This window comes from Crassostrea angulata, chromosome 7 (genome assembly GCF_025612915.1).
Source record: "Crassostrea angulata isolate pt1a10 chromosome 7, ASM2561291v2, whole genome shotgun sequence".
In the NCBI taxonomy this organism is placed as follows: Eukaryota; Metazoa; Mollusca; class Bivalvia; order Ostreida; family Ostreidae; genus Magallana; species Magallana angulata.
In genome coordinates this window covers 23,272,642-23,286,982 of record NC_069117.1, presented here as the reverse complement: position 1 = coordinate 23,286,982, position 14,341 = coordinate 23,272,642, and the positions used below count along the sequence as shown (strand labels likewise).

Below are 14,341 nucleotides of genomic sequence, written 5' to 3'. Positions count from 1 at the left end.
GTTTCTTGTTGTTATAGATATGAATTTCAATTTTCTCACCTGTTTCATATTTTCCCCATAATTTTTTTTTACAATTTTCAACAGCAATACAATGTTAAACATAGTTTAAACTACAGTTTCACACAAAACATAATTATAGCATTATTCCAAGCTGACAAGGGAATTATACATAGTCTATACCCCTGTTTCATTGTTCATCATTTATGTCGCGGATAAAGAAGTCAATTTGAAGGAGGTAAAGATTCATGAGGGATGGAATATCTTCTTTTTTGGTGGGGGGGGGGGGGGGGGGTCCGGAAATTTTTCAAATTTAAGGTTCGAAATTATATGTATATATTTCATCACAATAAACTAAAGTCATATTTTTTTTATTTCCTTTTTCCTTTGGGACGGCCTTAACTTAACTTTAAAAGTTATATACATGTATATTTCTTTATGTTCTGCTGTTTTTTTTTATTGAAAATAAACAGCATACATGTATATATCAGTGAAGTCTGAGTTTGTATATATATATTTTTAAATACGTTTTTATGGAGTTGCTGGGCTCGTAATATAAAGGGTAATTAGTCTAAAACAGTGCTTAAGTAGAACTTAAGTACATTCTTAGAGTTCCAAGTCACTCTCTAGAGAGTGCTTTACTAGAACAATTTACCCAAAACTTTGGCGGTAGAGGTGCCTGAAGTATGTCTTTTAGAACCATTTTAACACGACTTTTGGACTTTCAGTACGATGTAACCATCCATTTCATCAGGCATGTGTCATTTTAGAAAATGACGCTGGTTTCTTGTAAAAATGGTTCTAAAAGTATCGTGTTAATTTACACATATATAGTAGTTTTATGATTGATTTGCAATTTAGCTTTTGAATACAGGGCATTCATTTCATGAATTAAATTAACATATGCATATTTTCTACATAAAAGTGTGGATATAGACATGTATACACAAGCGGGTGTATTTCCCTTCATTGTTTTTGTTTTCCACAAATGTGCTTTAAAGGTTACTTCTTTTTAAACTGATCAGTGAGTGGTTATAACTTATTCAGTGACCAACTTAATTGCATAAACTTGTATGTGGAAAATGTTACGGTTCAAATGTTACCGAATACGGTCGCTGTTAAAATTTATATCCATTAATTCAAAACGTTTATTAAATTCCTGTAAACAAAGATTTTTCAAAGATCTTGAAAATTGGAATTCAAAGGATAACTAATCGGTTTTGTTTATGTTGGAAACACAAGTTTTTAATCGTTGAAATAAATGAATTTACACATACGTGTAAGATATGAACACATCTTTGTCCTTTGTCTATTAGCGTTTCCGACGGGATTGACTGCATGTTTTTTTTCTTCTATATATCGCGATATTTTATGCATTATAGGATCGTCGTATCGTAATCAAATACTTAAAAAAAGGCTATGTATGCAATTTCACGTAGAATTTTTCTTTTTTGTTTGGGTTGGTAAAACATGTATTTGAATACCTTGGAATTTTTATTACATTGAATTCATCGCAGCACATCACAAAGAGGGCAACTGCAGTGTATTTGTTTCGTTTAGAATATACGGGTGATCATATACTGCCAATATTCAAATTTGGTTAAAATCACCCCCTCTTTCTATACGCGTATCTTGAGATGGAGGAGGCCCGGACCCCCGGCACCTGTCGAAAAATTAAAACTTCTAAAACCCACATAGCAAAGATAGCAAAAATGGGCCTCGTATCTTGTATGAAACAATTTATAAAGGCCTAATATATCTTTTAAATTTTCAACATCCAATATAGTAAATAACCATACCAAATATATTTCAGACACGTAGCATCAGGAGGCCAAGGGCCGGGGCTGCCCCCCTCCCCTTCATCATTTTTTTTTCCGCAGCAGACAGTTTTCTTAAATTTACATATAGGCCTATGCAATGGAATTGTAGTGAAGTTAAAAAAATAAGGAAAAGTAAGAGTGAAATTGAACGTAAAAGAATACTGCGCACCTCCTACCCTACCCCCCCCCCCCCCCACACATTTTCATGATTTCGGGATTTGAGATTTTCCACCTTTCTGTTTTTTTTTTACTTTACGTAGAAATTGTGGCATACAGTTTTTTCAGTACTTTGATTATCATATATCTTAACATCCGGGCATTTTCTTTCAAAGAACGCGTCGATGCCCGGATGTTCTATAAACAATAATAAAGAAAACCGACATGCCGGTGAAATCAGTCTAATGTTTACATGCAGTTTTTGCTTCATTACTTGAGTGACAACTGTAGAAGCTGAAGTTATGGAGCATCAGAGTGAATCGCCTTCATGGTCTATGTCAACAGAAGAGCTGTTTCAACAAAGTTTTCCTTTACACCAAGCATGCCGCGATGGTGATTTGGAGAAGCTGTCGGCTTTGTTATCGCGCGGGAATGTTGACTTGTACGAGGAGGACAGTTTCACTGGATGGTCCCCCTTACACTGGGCTGCAAATTTTGGAAAGGTTATTTTTGATTTTCATTTGTTACATAAGTTTCGGTTGGTTTTATACAATGCTTGAAAAACGTACGTGTAGGCTATTTATAGATACCCATACCCAAGATTTTCAGCAAAAAGAGGATTTTTAGAAAGCGTTGTATATTTGTTTATTCAATTCAAAAAGGTGCAGATTTATATAAGGTATATTGTGTAAACGTTATTAAAACATTAGCAATTCATTCCAATCGATCTTGTTGGTTTTATACAACAAAGACTGTTTGCCAGACAGCTCATTAATTATCAGGCATTGGCGGCAACAAAATATGATGTTTAATGAGTGGAGAAAGTCAAAGACCCCAGCACAGCTATCTATGAGCTCATTACATTAGATACATGAAATTTGATTGATGTGTTATTTATGTCTCTGGTTTGTTTCTTATTCAACAGAAAAAAAAAATGGTCTAGTTTGGCAGAGACATAAATAACAGAGATTGGCAGCTGATCGAAATCTCGCGTTGTTTATGTCTCTGAGTTTGGATGTTTTTTCTTTACATTAACATTATGTATTAAGAACAGTTTTATGGGTTGTTTATTTATTCAGACTTTAAATTTAACAAACAATTTATAAATCCCATTTGCTAAAACTTGCTGTTAATTGCTATTTAATTTCAATGCTATTTAATTTCCTAGCTCTAAAAGAGTATGGAAGAAAATAAAAGAGTCGCACTAAAATTCAAACAAGTAAAAAATTGAGAAAACTGATCAATTTCTTATAGATTAAAAAGAAACTCTACAAAAAATATGACAAGTTTAATTTTCTGTCAGTCTTTAAGATTTTGTTGATTTTTTTCTTGCAGACTGTAGTACCTGGAAATCCTTTTTATTAATCATTTAATATTGAGTGTGAACAGAATAGTAGTAAAAAATTTACCTCATTACTAGACAGTTAACATTCCACACATCATCTAGCTTATCATTTTTAGCTATCCTGCCTGATCAAGTTAGTACAGATGGGGGCATGCTGTGATGTCCCAACTGAACGAACCAACATTACCCCGGTCCACGCAGCAGCTCAAGGAGGAAAGGGCCACTGTCTGTCCTGGCTGTTAGACAATCATGCCCTCATGAACCGACAGGTAAACTCACAGGGAGAGGCAATAACTGTTGTTTTTTTCTCTTCCCCTTAGCTGGCTTGTCTGAGGAAACTTTCTTGTCTGTCACAATATGGCTGTGACAGTCCGTCCTCAAAGTTCCAACAATCTCCCCTTCACATGGCCTCTTGTGCTGGTCATCCTCACTGCACTCAGTGGCTGATCCAGTCAGGTGCTAGTCTAGATCGACAGGTATTGTACTCTGTTTCAGTTTCGGAATATTAGTTTGGCAGATTATAAAGAGAAAATTGGGAAATAAGAACTGCAGGGGCCAACTTTGCACTATGCAATCAATAAAGTAGTGAAAAATCTACCTTTTGGAGCTAGAAAACATGCCACTCTTTAATAAATAATTGCATTTACATGTATTATAATTAAGATCTCATCAGAAAACATACACTTTCATTTTAGCAAAATTTGACTTCTTTTTGTCAAAATTTATAATTTCTCATCAATGGCAATATGATACAGTATATAGTAATGAAAAAGAAAATATGGCTATTTTCCGATTTATTAGAAAAAAATTTCCAGAGAGTAGAAGAACAGCTGATTTTGTTTTGTTTATATTCATGGAAAATGCATTTGCACTTTAATGAAATATAATATTATATCTTTTCATCAGGATTACCTTGGAGATACTCCAATACATAAAGCTGCCAAAAGGGGAAACATGGAGTGTGTAAGCTTGCTGATCTCTCAGGGAGCAAGTTTGTGGTAGGCATAAAAGTTATTACCGTAACCATTCCATACACATTCATAAAAATTCAATAAAATATGATATCGTATTTTTTCCAAGCATATTGGTCTATTGCTGTCACGTGATCGTTCTATAAATTCTGTTATAGACTACCATACTAAAACTAGAAAATTTATAGACCTCACTATACAAAAATAGATTTCCATGACAAAATCCTGGTTTTGGCAAGTGCGACATTGTGACGTCATAATAGCAAAATCAAACACCTATACATTATGAACCAAATATTTTACTGTTATAAGCTTGAAGAGAATTAGTTTTTGATTTATTATAACAAAACAGTTATAGCCTTTTCACTTTGACCTCAGCCGATATACTCTCATCAGGTCTATAAAACCATGTATTGACCTCATCAAAAGGCTATAATTGTATAGTGTATTGTATACAAATAAGGGGTATAAAATATACATTTGTGAACATGTGTGACTTGTACTTGCAGAAGAATTTGTTTTTCGATATCAAACATCACAGGTGCAGCATCATAGATATGAGATCAAAATATATAAAGTGACCAACATTAAAAATAAGAATGTCCCATATTAATCTAAAAGATCCATAGACATTTCAATAAATGATTCTTTCAAAGTGTATAGTTGCTAAAAGAGATACAATTTGATTTTTATAATCATACATGTTTCTAATGCTTGATTTCAGTTTGCTCAATCATAGTCACTGTACCCCTAGTCAAGCTGCAGCACAGAACGGTCACCTGGAGTGTGCTCAGTACATTGAGAATGCTTCCAGACTGCAGAGCCAGGAACAAGTGAAGACAATGCAGCAGTGTGTTACTATGCAGCCCTCACACTTAGTGCAAGGCCAAATGGAGCAGCAAGTGGCCGAAATCCCATTTCAGAATGGCCATTTTGTAGATGGTCCCAGTCCTGTGGATACTGAGATGGATATGGCTGGAGACTGCCCTATGATAGGCATGAAGAGAGGGCGAGACGATTGCTGTGATGAAGAGTCTTTCAAGCGAATGAGGAAAGGGGGTATGTATTATTGTGTGGAAATGTTAATGGGGATTGTGAACCTACATTTGCTATTGTGCAACATAGCATTTTCAATTACAAAATCAAAATACAACAGACACACAATCACACATATAAACATTGAGTGTTTTTTAGTAATCCTTTAACTAAAATTTATATGTAGTAACATCTGAACAGTCTTTATTATGTTTGAAAATTCTTCTTTTAAATGTTGCATTACTTACAGTATTTGTACAATATATATACAGTATTTGCTCAAAGAATAGTATAATAATCAAATCTGTTTGAGCATGCATTTTTGATCATTCACATAAATGAATAATCTGCAATGGATAGAAATTAACCAAAAATAGAATCTCTGACCAAAACATTCTCAAAATATACTAAGTTACACAACATATTCAGTATAGCAAAATAGAATCTGACCAAACAATCAGTATCTCAAAATAAGTTGCACAACGCATGCAGTACACGCAAATAGCTAGAATCTCTGACATTCTCAAAATATACCACATTATACACTACATACAGTACGGACAAATAGAATCTTTGACTGAACATTTTCAAAATACATCAAGTTTAACACTGCATTCTTTACATGCATTTATATACATGTATTTATAAAAAACCAAAACCATGTCACTTCAGTCAGTAGGTTGCAGTACCTACAATATGTTTCCTCTTTACACTTTTGTTTCAGTACAAGCTCAAAAAGAGCTAGACACAGACATAAATAATGTGATCGTCTCCTATCAGGCCATATTGGCGCTGTCCACTGAGCCCCTCAAACGCGAGGACAGCCCTCAGATGGTGTCCAACTCAGATTTCCAAGTATTTGTGTAGAATGATCTTTTTAACAGTCATCAGGTTAGTGAATGCATCGTTTGCCAACCTGGAGATGTGTAAAGAGCTTTTGAAGTTTGAGTTCTGAGTTTTCATGCCTGTACTGTCTGTTAACATTGTAAAGTATCCTGTGAAAGCTGAAACAAAATAATCATTTCATTGATAGCGGGGTATACTGGAACTAAGATATTAATTGTTAATCTCTATTTTATGGCTTTTTTAAAAGAACATTGAACATATAAATCTGAAGTCAAATGAAGATTCCACTCCAAATTATGTAGATGAATTATTATTTTTTAAGTGAGGGCTTTATACTCATACAGAGTCTTCCTATACACACTATTTTCATTCATTTTAAGATACATGTAGTTGTTATTGACCCAGCACCCACTATCATACATGACTCTTTAGGTCTTGTACTAAGACCTGCAACTCTCACATTTTAAAGAATTGGATACATCTTTCCTCCAATTATTATCTTAACTTTTTAGAATCTTGATTTATGTTATTGTTTTCTTACAATACTACATGAACAAATCCTTTAAATATTCATTAAAATCTGGGTTAAGATATTATCCAATGTAAAAGAAATTGTCTGCATATGTATATAAATTTTCCAAGGGAACTGTGAGCTTCTGGTGTAAAAGGATGCTTTACAAAGTTATAATTTTTTCACTGTGTGAACTCTATAGCATGCACTCACAAATTTTATTTGCCATATTTCTTATTTTACAGTGCAATTTGTATACCTATTAGAGTCTGCCAGTAAACAAAGAATGTAATTTTATAAGAGTATAAAATTATGACATTAATGATCTCAGAATTTTAAGTACATGTACATGTACTAGTATTTGGAAACACATGCAACAGTTTTCACTAGTCACAAGTTTTACATCATTCACATAATGAAAACTCTTTCCTTTTCTTTAACTTTATACAAACCTGCTGTTTTGTCCACTTTCTTTAACTACATTCTGAATTTTAGCCCAATATTTATTATTGAATAGTATTAATGGAAACTGGACTATTTGATGGAAAAAAGTGAAAGAAAAAGCACGTTAAATATTTCACTGCATGCAGGCCTTGTTGCTTAAATGTGACTTTATTTGAATTTCATTGCCTCTTTTTTAGATACTTTATGGGAAATAAACAATTTTGAAACAGCATCTGCTCAAAATTCCAATTTTGCTTACGTACAAGAAAACAACAATGGAGTGGTCTGCTCAAAGCTATTTGGAAAATCTTATGCTAATGGTCCTATCAAATGTATGGGCTTAAATTCCCACTTTATATAAGTAAGTAATAATCTGTCATTTTTATAAGGTAAAAGAACCAAAAAAAAAAAGTCCAAAAAAATGTTTCTTGGCAGAAATTTAGTTTATGAGAAAACTCATCAGGAATGTTTGCCCAAACATTTGGATAAATGTATAAATGAATCAAACTTTATGAAAATTTGTTGGATTGAAGTTTAATAAAAGCCTATTTATTTTACAGACAGAACTGCCTTTACACATTCAGCTTTGATGAATCCTACCTTTGTCAACAATAACTGTTATTTTCCTCATCTGAATGGAACGAGTGTTGAGGAGCATGAGAGAACTGTCTGTGCCCAGCAAGGCTACGACTCCATCGTCATTCACTCGGTTATCAGCGATTGCCATGGATCGTAAAAGAACAATTGCATTTAGTTTTGAATGAATTATTTTAAAGTTTTCATTTTTATATCTTTTAAACATCATATGACAAGTTGTGAAGATGAATCTCTGAAATATTTTATTTTAAAAAATTATTTTTATTTCATTGTAAGTTTTTGTTTACTTTCATGGTTTTACAATGTCTACTCTTTTCATTTAACTTTCATGTTAGTGCTTATGATACATAGATGTTTTGTTCATACAAAAACAAAACAAAACACTATCATAAATAATTTAAGTGTAAAAAAGGAATCAAATTGAAGTAATAATTATTTTTTCCATTCTGCATAAATTATATTCTTTGATGATTGAGTTGAAAATGGAAAAGGGTTGCATATATGGCAATGTAGGATAAAAGAAACTTGGGATGAAAGGTTGCAGCAAAAAGTTCTCTGAGTAAGCCTTGAACAAATATTTATCAAATGTTGTGTAGATCAAAGTTTTGTTTCCAAAATATGAAGAAAATTGGCCTTTCCTATGCCTTTTTTTTTTTAACAGCTTCATGCTTTGTTTTGGTTTTATACTGTATTTTGGACAAAATATGATTCATTGTGACCTTTCAAAATTTTCTCTGGTCTTGAAATGTGCGGTATCTCAAAAGCTGAACAACATTTAACATTAAATATTGCAAACTGTCTTCTGGGTATATGAGTGGACAGTGATGTGACTTTTTATTGTGTGAACAAAATTTTGATATTGTTATTGCATTGCTTCAGTGATGAAGTTGCAGGCAGCAGTTTTTAATGAATAGCCCTATTTACCCATTCATCTAATTTAACTCATTTTGTTTTCTCCTTGGTATGTAGTCCAGACCTCATCTGCAATCTATTGAATTATTTATAAATGTATCAGTTATTATGCTTTTTTTTATACCCTTTTAGCAAATTTCCTCTCTTTATTCTTATTGTAATATTTTAAAAATATTCTTTTGAAAACACTATGAATGCTTTGGATTTTATTTGATTTTGTTTTATCATTATTTTATAAATTAAAGCATTTGTCCGAGTTCACAAGTTTAAAACTTTCTCGGTACCTGTGTATGTTTGATGTATATGATTTTGTTTCTTGTAATATAAGTTTGCTATTGTTAGGCATGTTTACTCCAAGGTTTACATGTACTGAATATACACCTACATCTTATTATATAAGATGACAGTACAAGTCATTCATGTCATGCTCTCTACATTTTCATTTACTTTGACCATTTATTATAAAATGTTTGATTTGAATTTAATTTGAAAATGTTTTACATGAGCTCCTTATTTATTTTTTTATTATGAAGAAACTTTTCTAAGAACTGAGCAGTTTGCTAGGTTTACAAGGACTTTAAAAGTTTCATACATTTATAAAGACAATTTATTCCATGATTTATTGGTTTTGCAAGGATCTCAGACCATTGTACAGCAGTGAAAATGCTTCTTTTGTTTATCTGATTATAAATATTATTCTGATTATAACATGTATTTGAACTAGTTTTAATCTCATATGAATTGTTTTACCATAGAAATGGTCCCATATGAAATAGCTGGGTTGATGTATGATCTGAAAAGTTCTGACTTGCCATCTCTCTTTTTGCAATTATTTAAAACATTACTCTCTTGCAATATTTTCAATGGCATCTGTCTCAAAGTTATGGATGTGAGTGGGTTGGTTTTTCTGTCCCGAGTTATATCATTTGTTAGTGGTGCTGTGTATTAACAGGTGTAACATAACATGTAAAAATATATTTATCATTCTTTACATTTTTACAAGTTTACAGTGAAGAAAATGCTGTGTGTTCAGTTGGTATTTCTTAACAGTTTATGTTTACATTTTACCACCGACCTAAGATCTTAAAAATGAGTTGTACATTGTCAAAAATGTATTGAAAAAAGTTTATTTATTTTGGATGTGAAAGTGCAATGAAATTTTTCTTTGAAAAAAAAAATGGTTGTTTTTGTTGTCATTAGCATTTTGAGAGTTAAAAGTCTCCAAAGTACTGGGATATACATGAATGGGAAATTGTAAACTGGGCGACCAAAAATGTTTCCTTACACAATGTATTCACAACCCGAGTTTTATGGTGTTACGATCATCATTTCATATAACCTTCTTTGAAAGAACTCGAAAGAAAAATAAGTAATTTAGTTATTGTCTTCATATGTTGGCTCATACCAAACTGCAACGAATGGTTTTTTTTTCATAACCGGAAAACCACGGTCGGTCTCGCTTCCGACTATGGATTTCCGTCTATTATTTGTTATAGAGAAGACCTCTGAGGAAAATACTCCAGGTTTTAATTAAAGTATGCTGGTAATTTGTTCACAGTCTTATATTAACACTGAAAAAATATTTTTCTACTAAAGTGTGTCTCTATATTACGTTAATAGTTAAAATTTCTGCTTCATTTGATTATATATAATCATTTATCAAATGATTGAAATTTCGACATAAAGGGGCATGGTCACGATTTGGGTCCAAAAAATCCCCCCCCCCCCCCGATTTTCATGTTTACAATGCTTTAGTAAGGCATTTTAAACAGGCAATTAAAATTTGAGTGTCATTTGTTAAGTTACAGAGCTTACAATTCTTTGCTATGTAAACAAACATTTTGAATATTGAAATAAAAATTCCAATTTTAGACCTGAAATAGATGTGTTGAATGTTAGAAACTGTTTATTTATGCTTAAAATGAGTACGTAGATTGTCAAATAAGCTTGAAAAGATTTTTTACTGGTATAACTTTAGGAATGCATTTCTAATGATCAAATGAAATTATAACTTATAATTTCATTTGATCATTAGAAATGCATTCCTAAAGCATTGTAAATAATGAAAACAGAAAAATAGAATTTGACCAAAATCGTGACCATGCCCCTTTAAGTATATGGTCAAGCATAGTTTATACAGAGGCAGTATAACGAAGTCTGATTTTATGACGGTCACGGGGGTTCACATATCTACACGATAACGAGTGACGTTGACGTGAATATTATGACGTCACAGCGTAAGATATGGCTTTTGCAAACATGACGTGGATGATTGGATTTGTTCCCTGCATGTTTCTTTCTTTGACAAATGCAGAACTTGCTGGAGAAGCCCGCCTTTTGAATGACATCTTTAGAGAGTACAAGAGAGAAGCGAGACCTTGTCTTGACGCCAGAAAACCCGTACAAGTGGCCGTTGGATTCACCCTGACCCGTCTTGATGAACTAGTATGACTGTAAGAACCAATAATGTAAAATTCTTTCAGATATTTTTAACTAAGCGTTGTTAGCATTAAATACAACAATTAGAAGCAACTAGGCTTCAGTATATACTTCCTGCTTTATATCTATTGTTAACAGTGACATTTTACGATGGGAGCTGCGTTAATATAATAGGAGTGCATAATATGTGTAAAAAAACAAAAACAAAACCCAAAACCGGTGTATCATTGTTTTGCAGGAACTCAGAGACCAAATTCTCTCCACAACAGGATGGCTCTCTATAGTAAAGTATTTTAAAGTAACCTCTTATAGCAGCAGTTTGAGACTATCCGACTGAATGCATTGTTGTCATTTATTTTACAATTTTGCTGGTGTTGATTTTATTAGACTTGGAAAGACGAATTTTTAACATGGAATCCTGATCACTATGACAACCTGACGAAGGTGAATGTTCTAGCCAACTCAATATGGCTTCCAGAAATAGCACTTGATAATAGGTAAGATTATACAGTGTATCCATATATACATGTACTATTTTTTTATAGGTATACTTTACACCACTTTTAAAAGAAAATACGTAGATATATCTAAATAAAAGGCACCAAGTTCAACAACTTTGGCAATGAAACCAAAATATTTAATTAGTTATACTTAGATTGAACGTATTGTCCATCAATGTCCATGGTGACATAAAGCTATAGATCGAAGCTGTCATATTGACAAATATATCGACTTAATTTTCCTCCAGATTAATCTACATATGTATGTGTGTATGTATGTATAATTTGTGACCAAAATCTTAGACTTAAAAATGCCTGTAGGAATGATGCTTTATTTTTTTTTCAAATATTTTTATTGAAACCTCGAACCAACAATTTGTTTCTGTTTGAAGCATTGGAAACATTTTTGATGGCGAATTTACGGACCGTTTTAGAGTGAGTATTCATCATTCTGGCGAGGTCCTTTGGGAACCCGGTGGCACTTTACGCACCACCTGCGAAATGTCCATCAATGCTTACCCTTTTGACCACCAAACTTGCGATATAGTTTTCGCAAACTGGCAGTACACCAAAGATCAGGTCAATTTAACCAGCAACCAGAGCAAAATTAATATGGAAACTTACACAGAAAATGGCGAATGGGAGATAGAATACACAAAACTGATCAGAGCGGAGTGGAGCTCTGAAAGTCATCCAAGCGATGTGTATCCCGAGGTACATGTATGCAGTATGGAAGCTAGTTTACATGCATATCGTACAAAATAGTTGTACGTGCATTGATTTGAAATTGAGTTATGCTCGTTATAGCGATGTAACCCGATTTTATGATATTATTTTTTTGTAAAAGACATAACATTGAAATTTCAATTTTACACCATTCGAACTCCTTGCAGTTAAACTATTAAATTTTATTGGATAACACTGTAAACAAGACAAACTTCAATTTCATTGGTTAACATAGTACGCAAGACAAACTTAGTCCTGGTAGTTCTGAAATGTATTCAGTACATTTCATGATGTATTTTTAACCTGTAGATAGTGGTCACCATCCACGTCCGCAGGCGAGTCCTGTACTACCTGGTCAACATCATGATGCCGTGTGTGATGATGTCCCTGCTTGTTCTGGTCGTCTTCCACCTCCCTCCCGACTCTGGGGAGAAGGTCTCTCTCGGCGTGACCGTCTTATTGGCCTTCTCTGTGTTCCAGTTGATGATTGCAGAGAGCGTCCCCACATCATCAAAGTCCATCCCATTAATTGGCAAGTCCGCTAAGATTTCTTGTACTTCTATATTAGAATAAGAAAATTGAATTCAGATGAATTTACCAGTCTCTATATACTAATTGTTTATCTCTGTTTTATAAAGCATTCCCGAGTTGTGAAATTAATGACAGATTGATAATTTGAAATGGGTTTAAATTTAATAACTTGCAACACAAAAATGCATATCATATTATGTATATTATACTTACCTACTCAATAATTCTTTCAGGAATATATTTATTGTTCTTCATGGGAGAATCAACATTTTCAGTAGCTGTGTCTGTTTTAGTATTAAATCTTCACCACCGAATGGAATACAAACCTCCTCCTGATTGGCTTAGAAAGCTTGTATTGGATTGGATGGCCCGCGTCGTTTTTGTACGCAGAATCAAAACTAGCGCCACATGTCCTGTAAATGAGAATAAACCTTGCAAAGCTAGTACTGTTCTATCTAAACTGGACAAGATAGAAAACGTTGTTTCAAATAAAACTAGATTCGATTACGAATCTGAAACGGAATATCCAACAAGTGAAAGCAAGAGCTCAAAACAGTGTTTGGGTTCGAACAGGCGACTTCCAACCAGTCCTCTGTTACCACCAATAGGAGAGCCAGACGACAATGCATGTTGCGCACATCTGGAATACAGTGGACAAAGTCCTCATCGAATTCCAGACATTCAAATACATTTATCAGAGAGCAAGTCTCAATCTGTTCACTCTGTACACAACGAAAGACCAAACGACGACATTAAAACTCAAGACAAACATTACTTGAAAACTTGTGACTCTACGAGGTTTGAACCCGGAGTTGGGGACCATTTATCGCTGCGTGCGCTCTCACCGGAAGTAGCTAGGTCGGCTGTGCGTTTGATAAAAAGCATTGCAGCCATGGATAGGATACCAAGTGGTTGCTATAGGGACGAACTCATGACAATTATAGGAGACACATACAAGGAACTTCGCCAGCAACGGAAAGACGACGAAATGGACGCTGTCTTTGAAAACGAATGGAAAAGAATATCAAAGATTGTTGATAGATTTTTCTTCATGATCACGTTAATAGTGATGATTTCATCTACTATTGTTGTTTTCTGCATTATGCCTTATTCTAATCATGATTAAATTCATTTCATATTTTGAGAGGGGTTCAGTGAACAAGTTCGTAGTTTTGTTTATTTGATAATTTTGCCAAATTGTATTTCATTTGAAATAATGCATGTGGATAGATCTATAATTGATTAAAAAAAAATTACAATTCTTTTATTTGAATTCCATGGCGACAATTTCACCAAAAAATGTTCTTAGAAATGTATGCAAGTTGGCGTTGAAAATTATTGTAAACTGGCGGTTGAATAATTTATTTGCAAGAGTTTGAACACGTAAGTCAGTGATGAAAATGTTTGTAACCTTTGATAATAATTCTATTTGTAAGTTGGCCCTCTTTAAGTTTTTGTAAGTTAATGGTGTCCCAGAATGAAGTTTACAGGTTAGCGGCGGAAATAATTTT

General features: G+C 33.4%; 2 protein-coding genes across 7 annotated transcripts; both read left to right on the top strand.

Annotated features, from left to right (window-relative positions):
- The first annotated feature begins 2,142 nt into the window (after window positions 1–2,142).
- On the top strand, window positions 2,143–10,299 carry LOC128155623 (ankyrin repeat domain-containing protein 10-like). Of its 6 annotated transcripts, none has more exons than XM_052817429.1 (6): window positions 2,143–2,476; window positions 3,639–3,794; window positions 4,225–4,316; window positions 5,014–5,348; window positions 7,323–7,486; window positions 7,686–7,825. In XM_052817429.1, exons 1-5 carry the CDS (start codon window positions 2,276–2,278, stop codon window positions 7,484–7,486), a joined length of 948 nt encoding a protein of 315 aa, XP_052673389.1. In that variant the 5' UTR covers window positions 2,143–2,275; the 3' UTR covers window positions 7,686–7,825. The 6 variants fall into 6 exon arrangements, with proteins under 6 accessions (XP_052673389.1, XP_052673394.1, XP_052673390.1 ...); XM_052817434.1 differs by lacking the exon at window positions 7,323–7,486 and adding an exon at window positions 6,049–6,215 and having other exon boundaries at window positions 7,686–7,821; XM_052817430.1 differs by lacking the exon at window positions 7,686–7,825 and adding an exon at window positions 6,049–6,179.
- Window positions 10,300–10,801: 502 nt separating this feature from the next.
- LOC128156602 (neuronal acetylcholine receptor subunit non-alpha-2-like) lies at window positions 10,802–13,985 on the top strand. The gene is made up of 6 exons (XM_052818797.1): window positions 10,802–11,079; window positions 11,312–11,356; window positions 11,461–11,570; window positions 11,966–12,287; window positions 12,609–12,831; window positions 13,064–13,985. The coding sequence occupies exons 1-6, from the start codon at window positions 10,879–10,881 to the stop codon at window positions 13,954–13,956; spliced, it is 1,794 nt and encodes a 597-aa protein (XP_052674757.1). The 5' UTR covers window positions 10,802–10,878; the 3' UTR covers window positions 13,957–13,985.
- Window positions 13,986–14,341: the final 356 nt, after the last annotated feature.

Coding starts and splice junctions, on each gene's coding strand:
- LOC128155623 (XM_052817427.1), top strand. CDS start 2,276: ATGGAGCATCAGAGTGAATCGCCTTCATGGTCTATGTCAACAGAAGAG. Junction 2,477..3,638: donor GGGCTGCAAATTTTGGAAAG/GTTATTTTTGAT, acceptor TCTTCCCCTTAG/CTGGCTTGTCTGAGGAAACT. Junction 5,349..7,685: donor CAAGCGAATGAGGAAAGGGG/GTATGTATTATT, acceptor TTTATTTTACAG/ACAGAACTGCCTTTACACAT.
- LOC128156602 (XM_052818797.1), top strand. CDS start 10,879: ATGGCTTTTGCAAACATGACGTGGATGATTGGATTTGTTCCCTGCATG. Junction 11,080..11,311: donor TGACCCGTCTTGATGAACTA/GTATGACTGTAA, acceptor ATTGTTTTGCAG/GAACTCAGAGACCAAATTCT. Junction 12,832..13,063: donor AAAGTCCATCCCATTAATTG/GCAAGTCCGCTA, acceptor TAATTCTTTCAG/GAATATATTTATTGTTCTTC.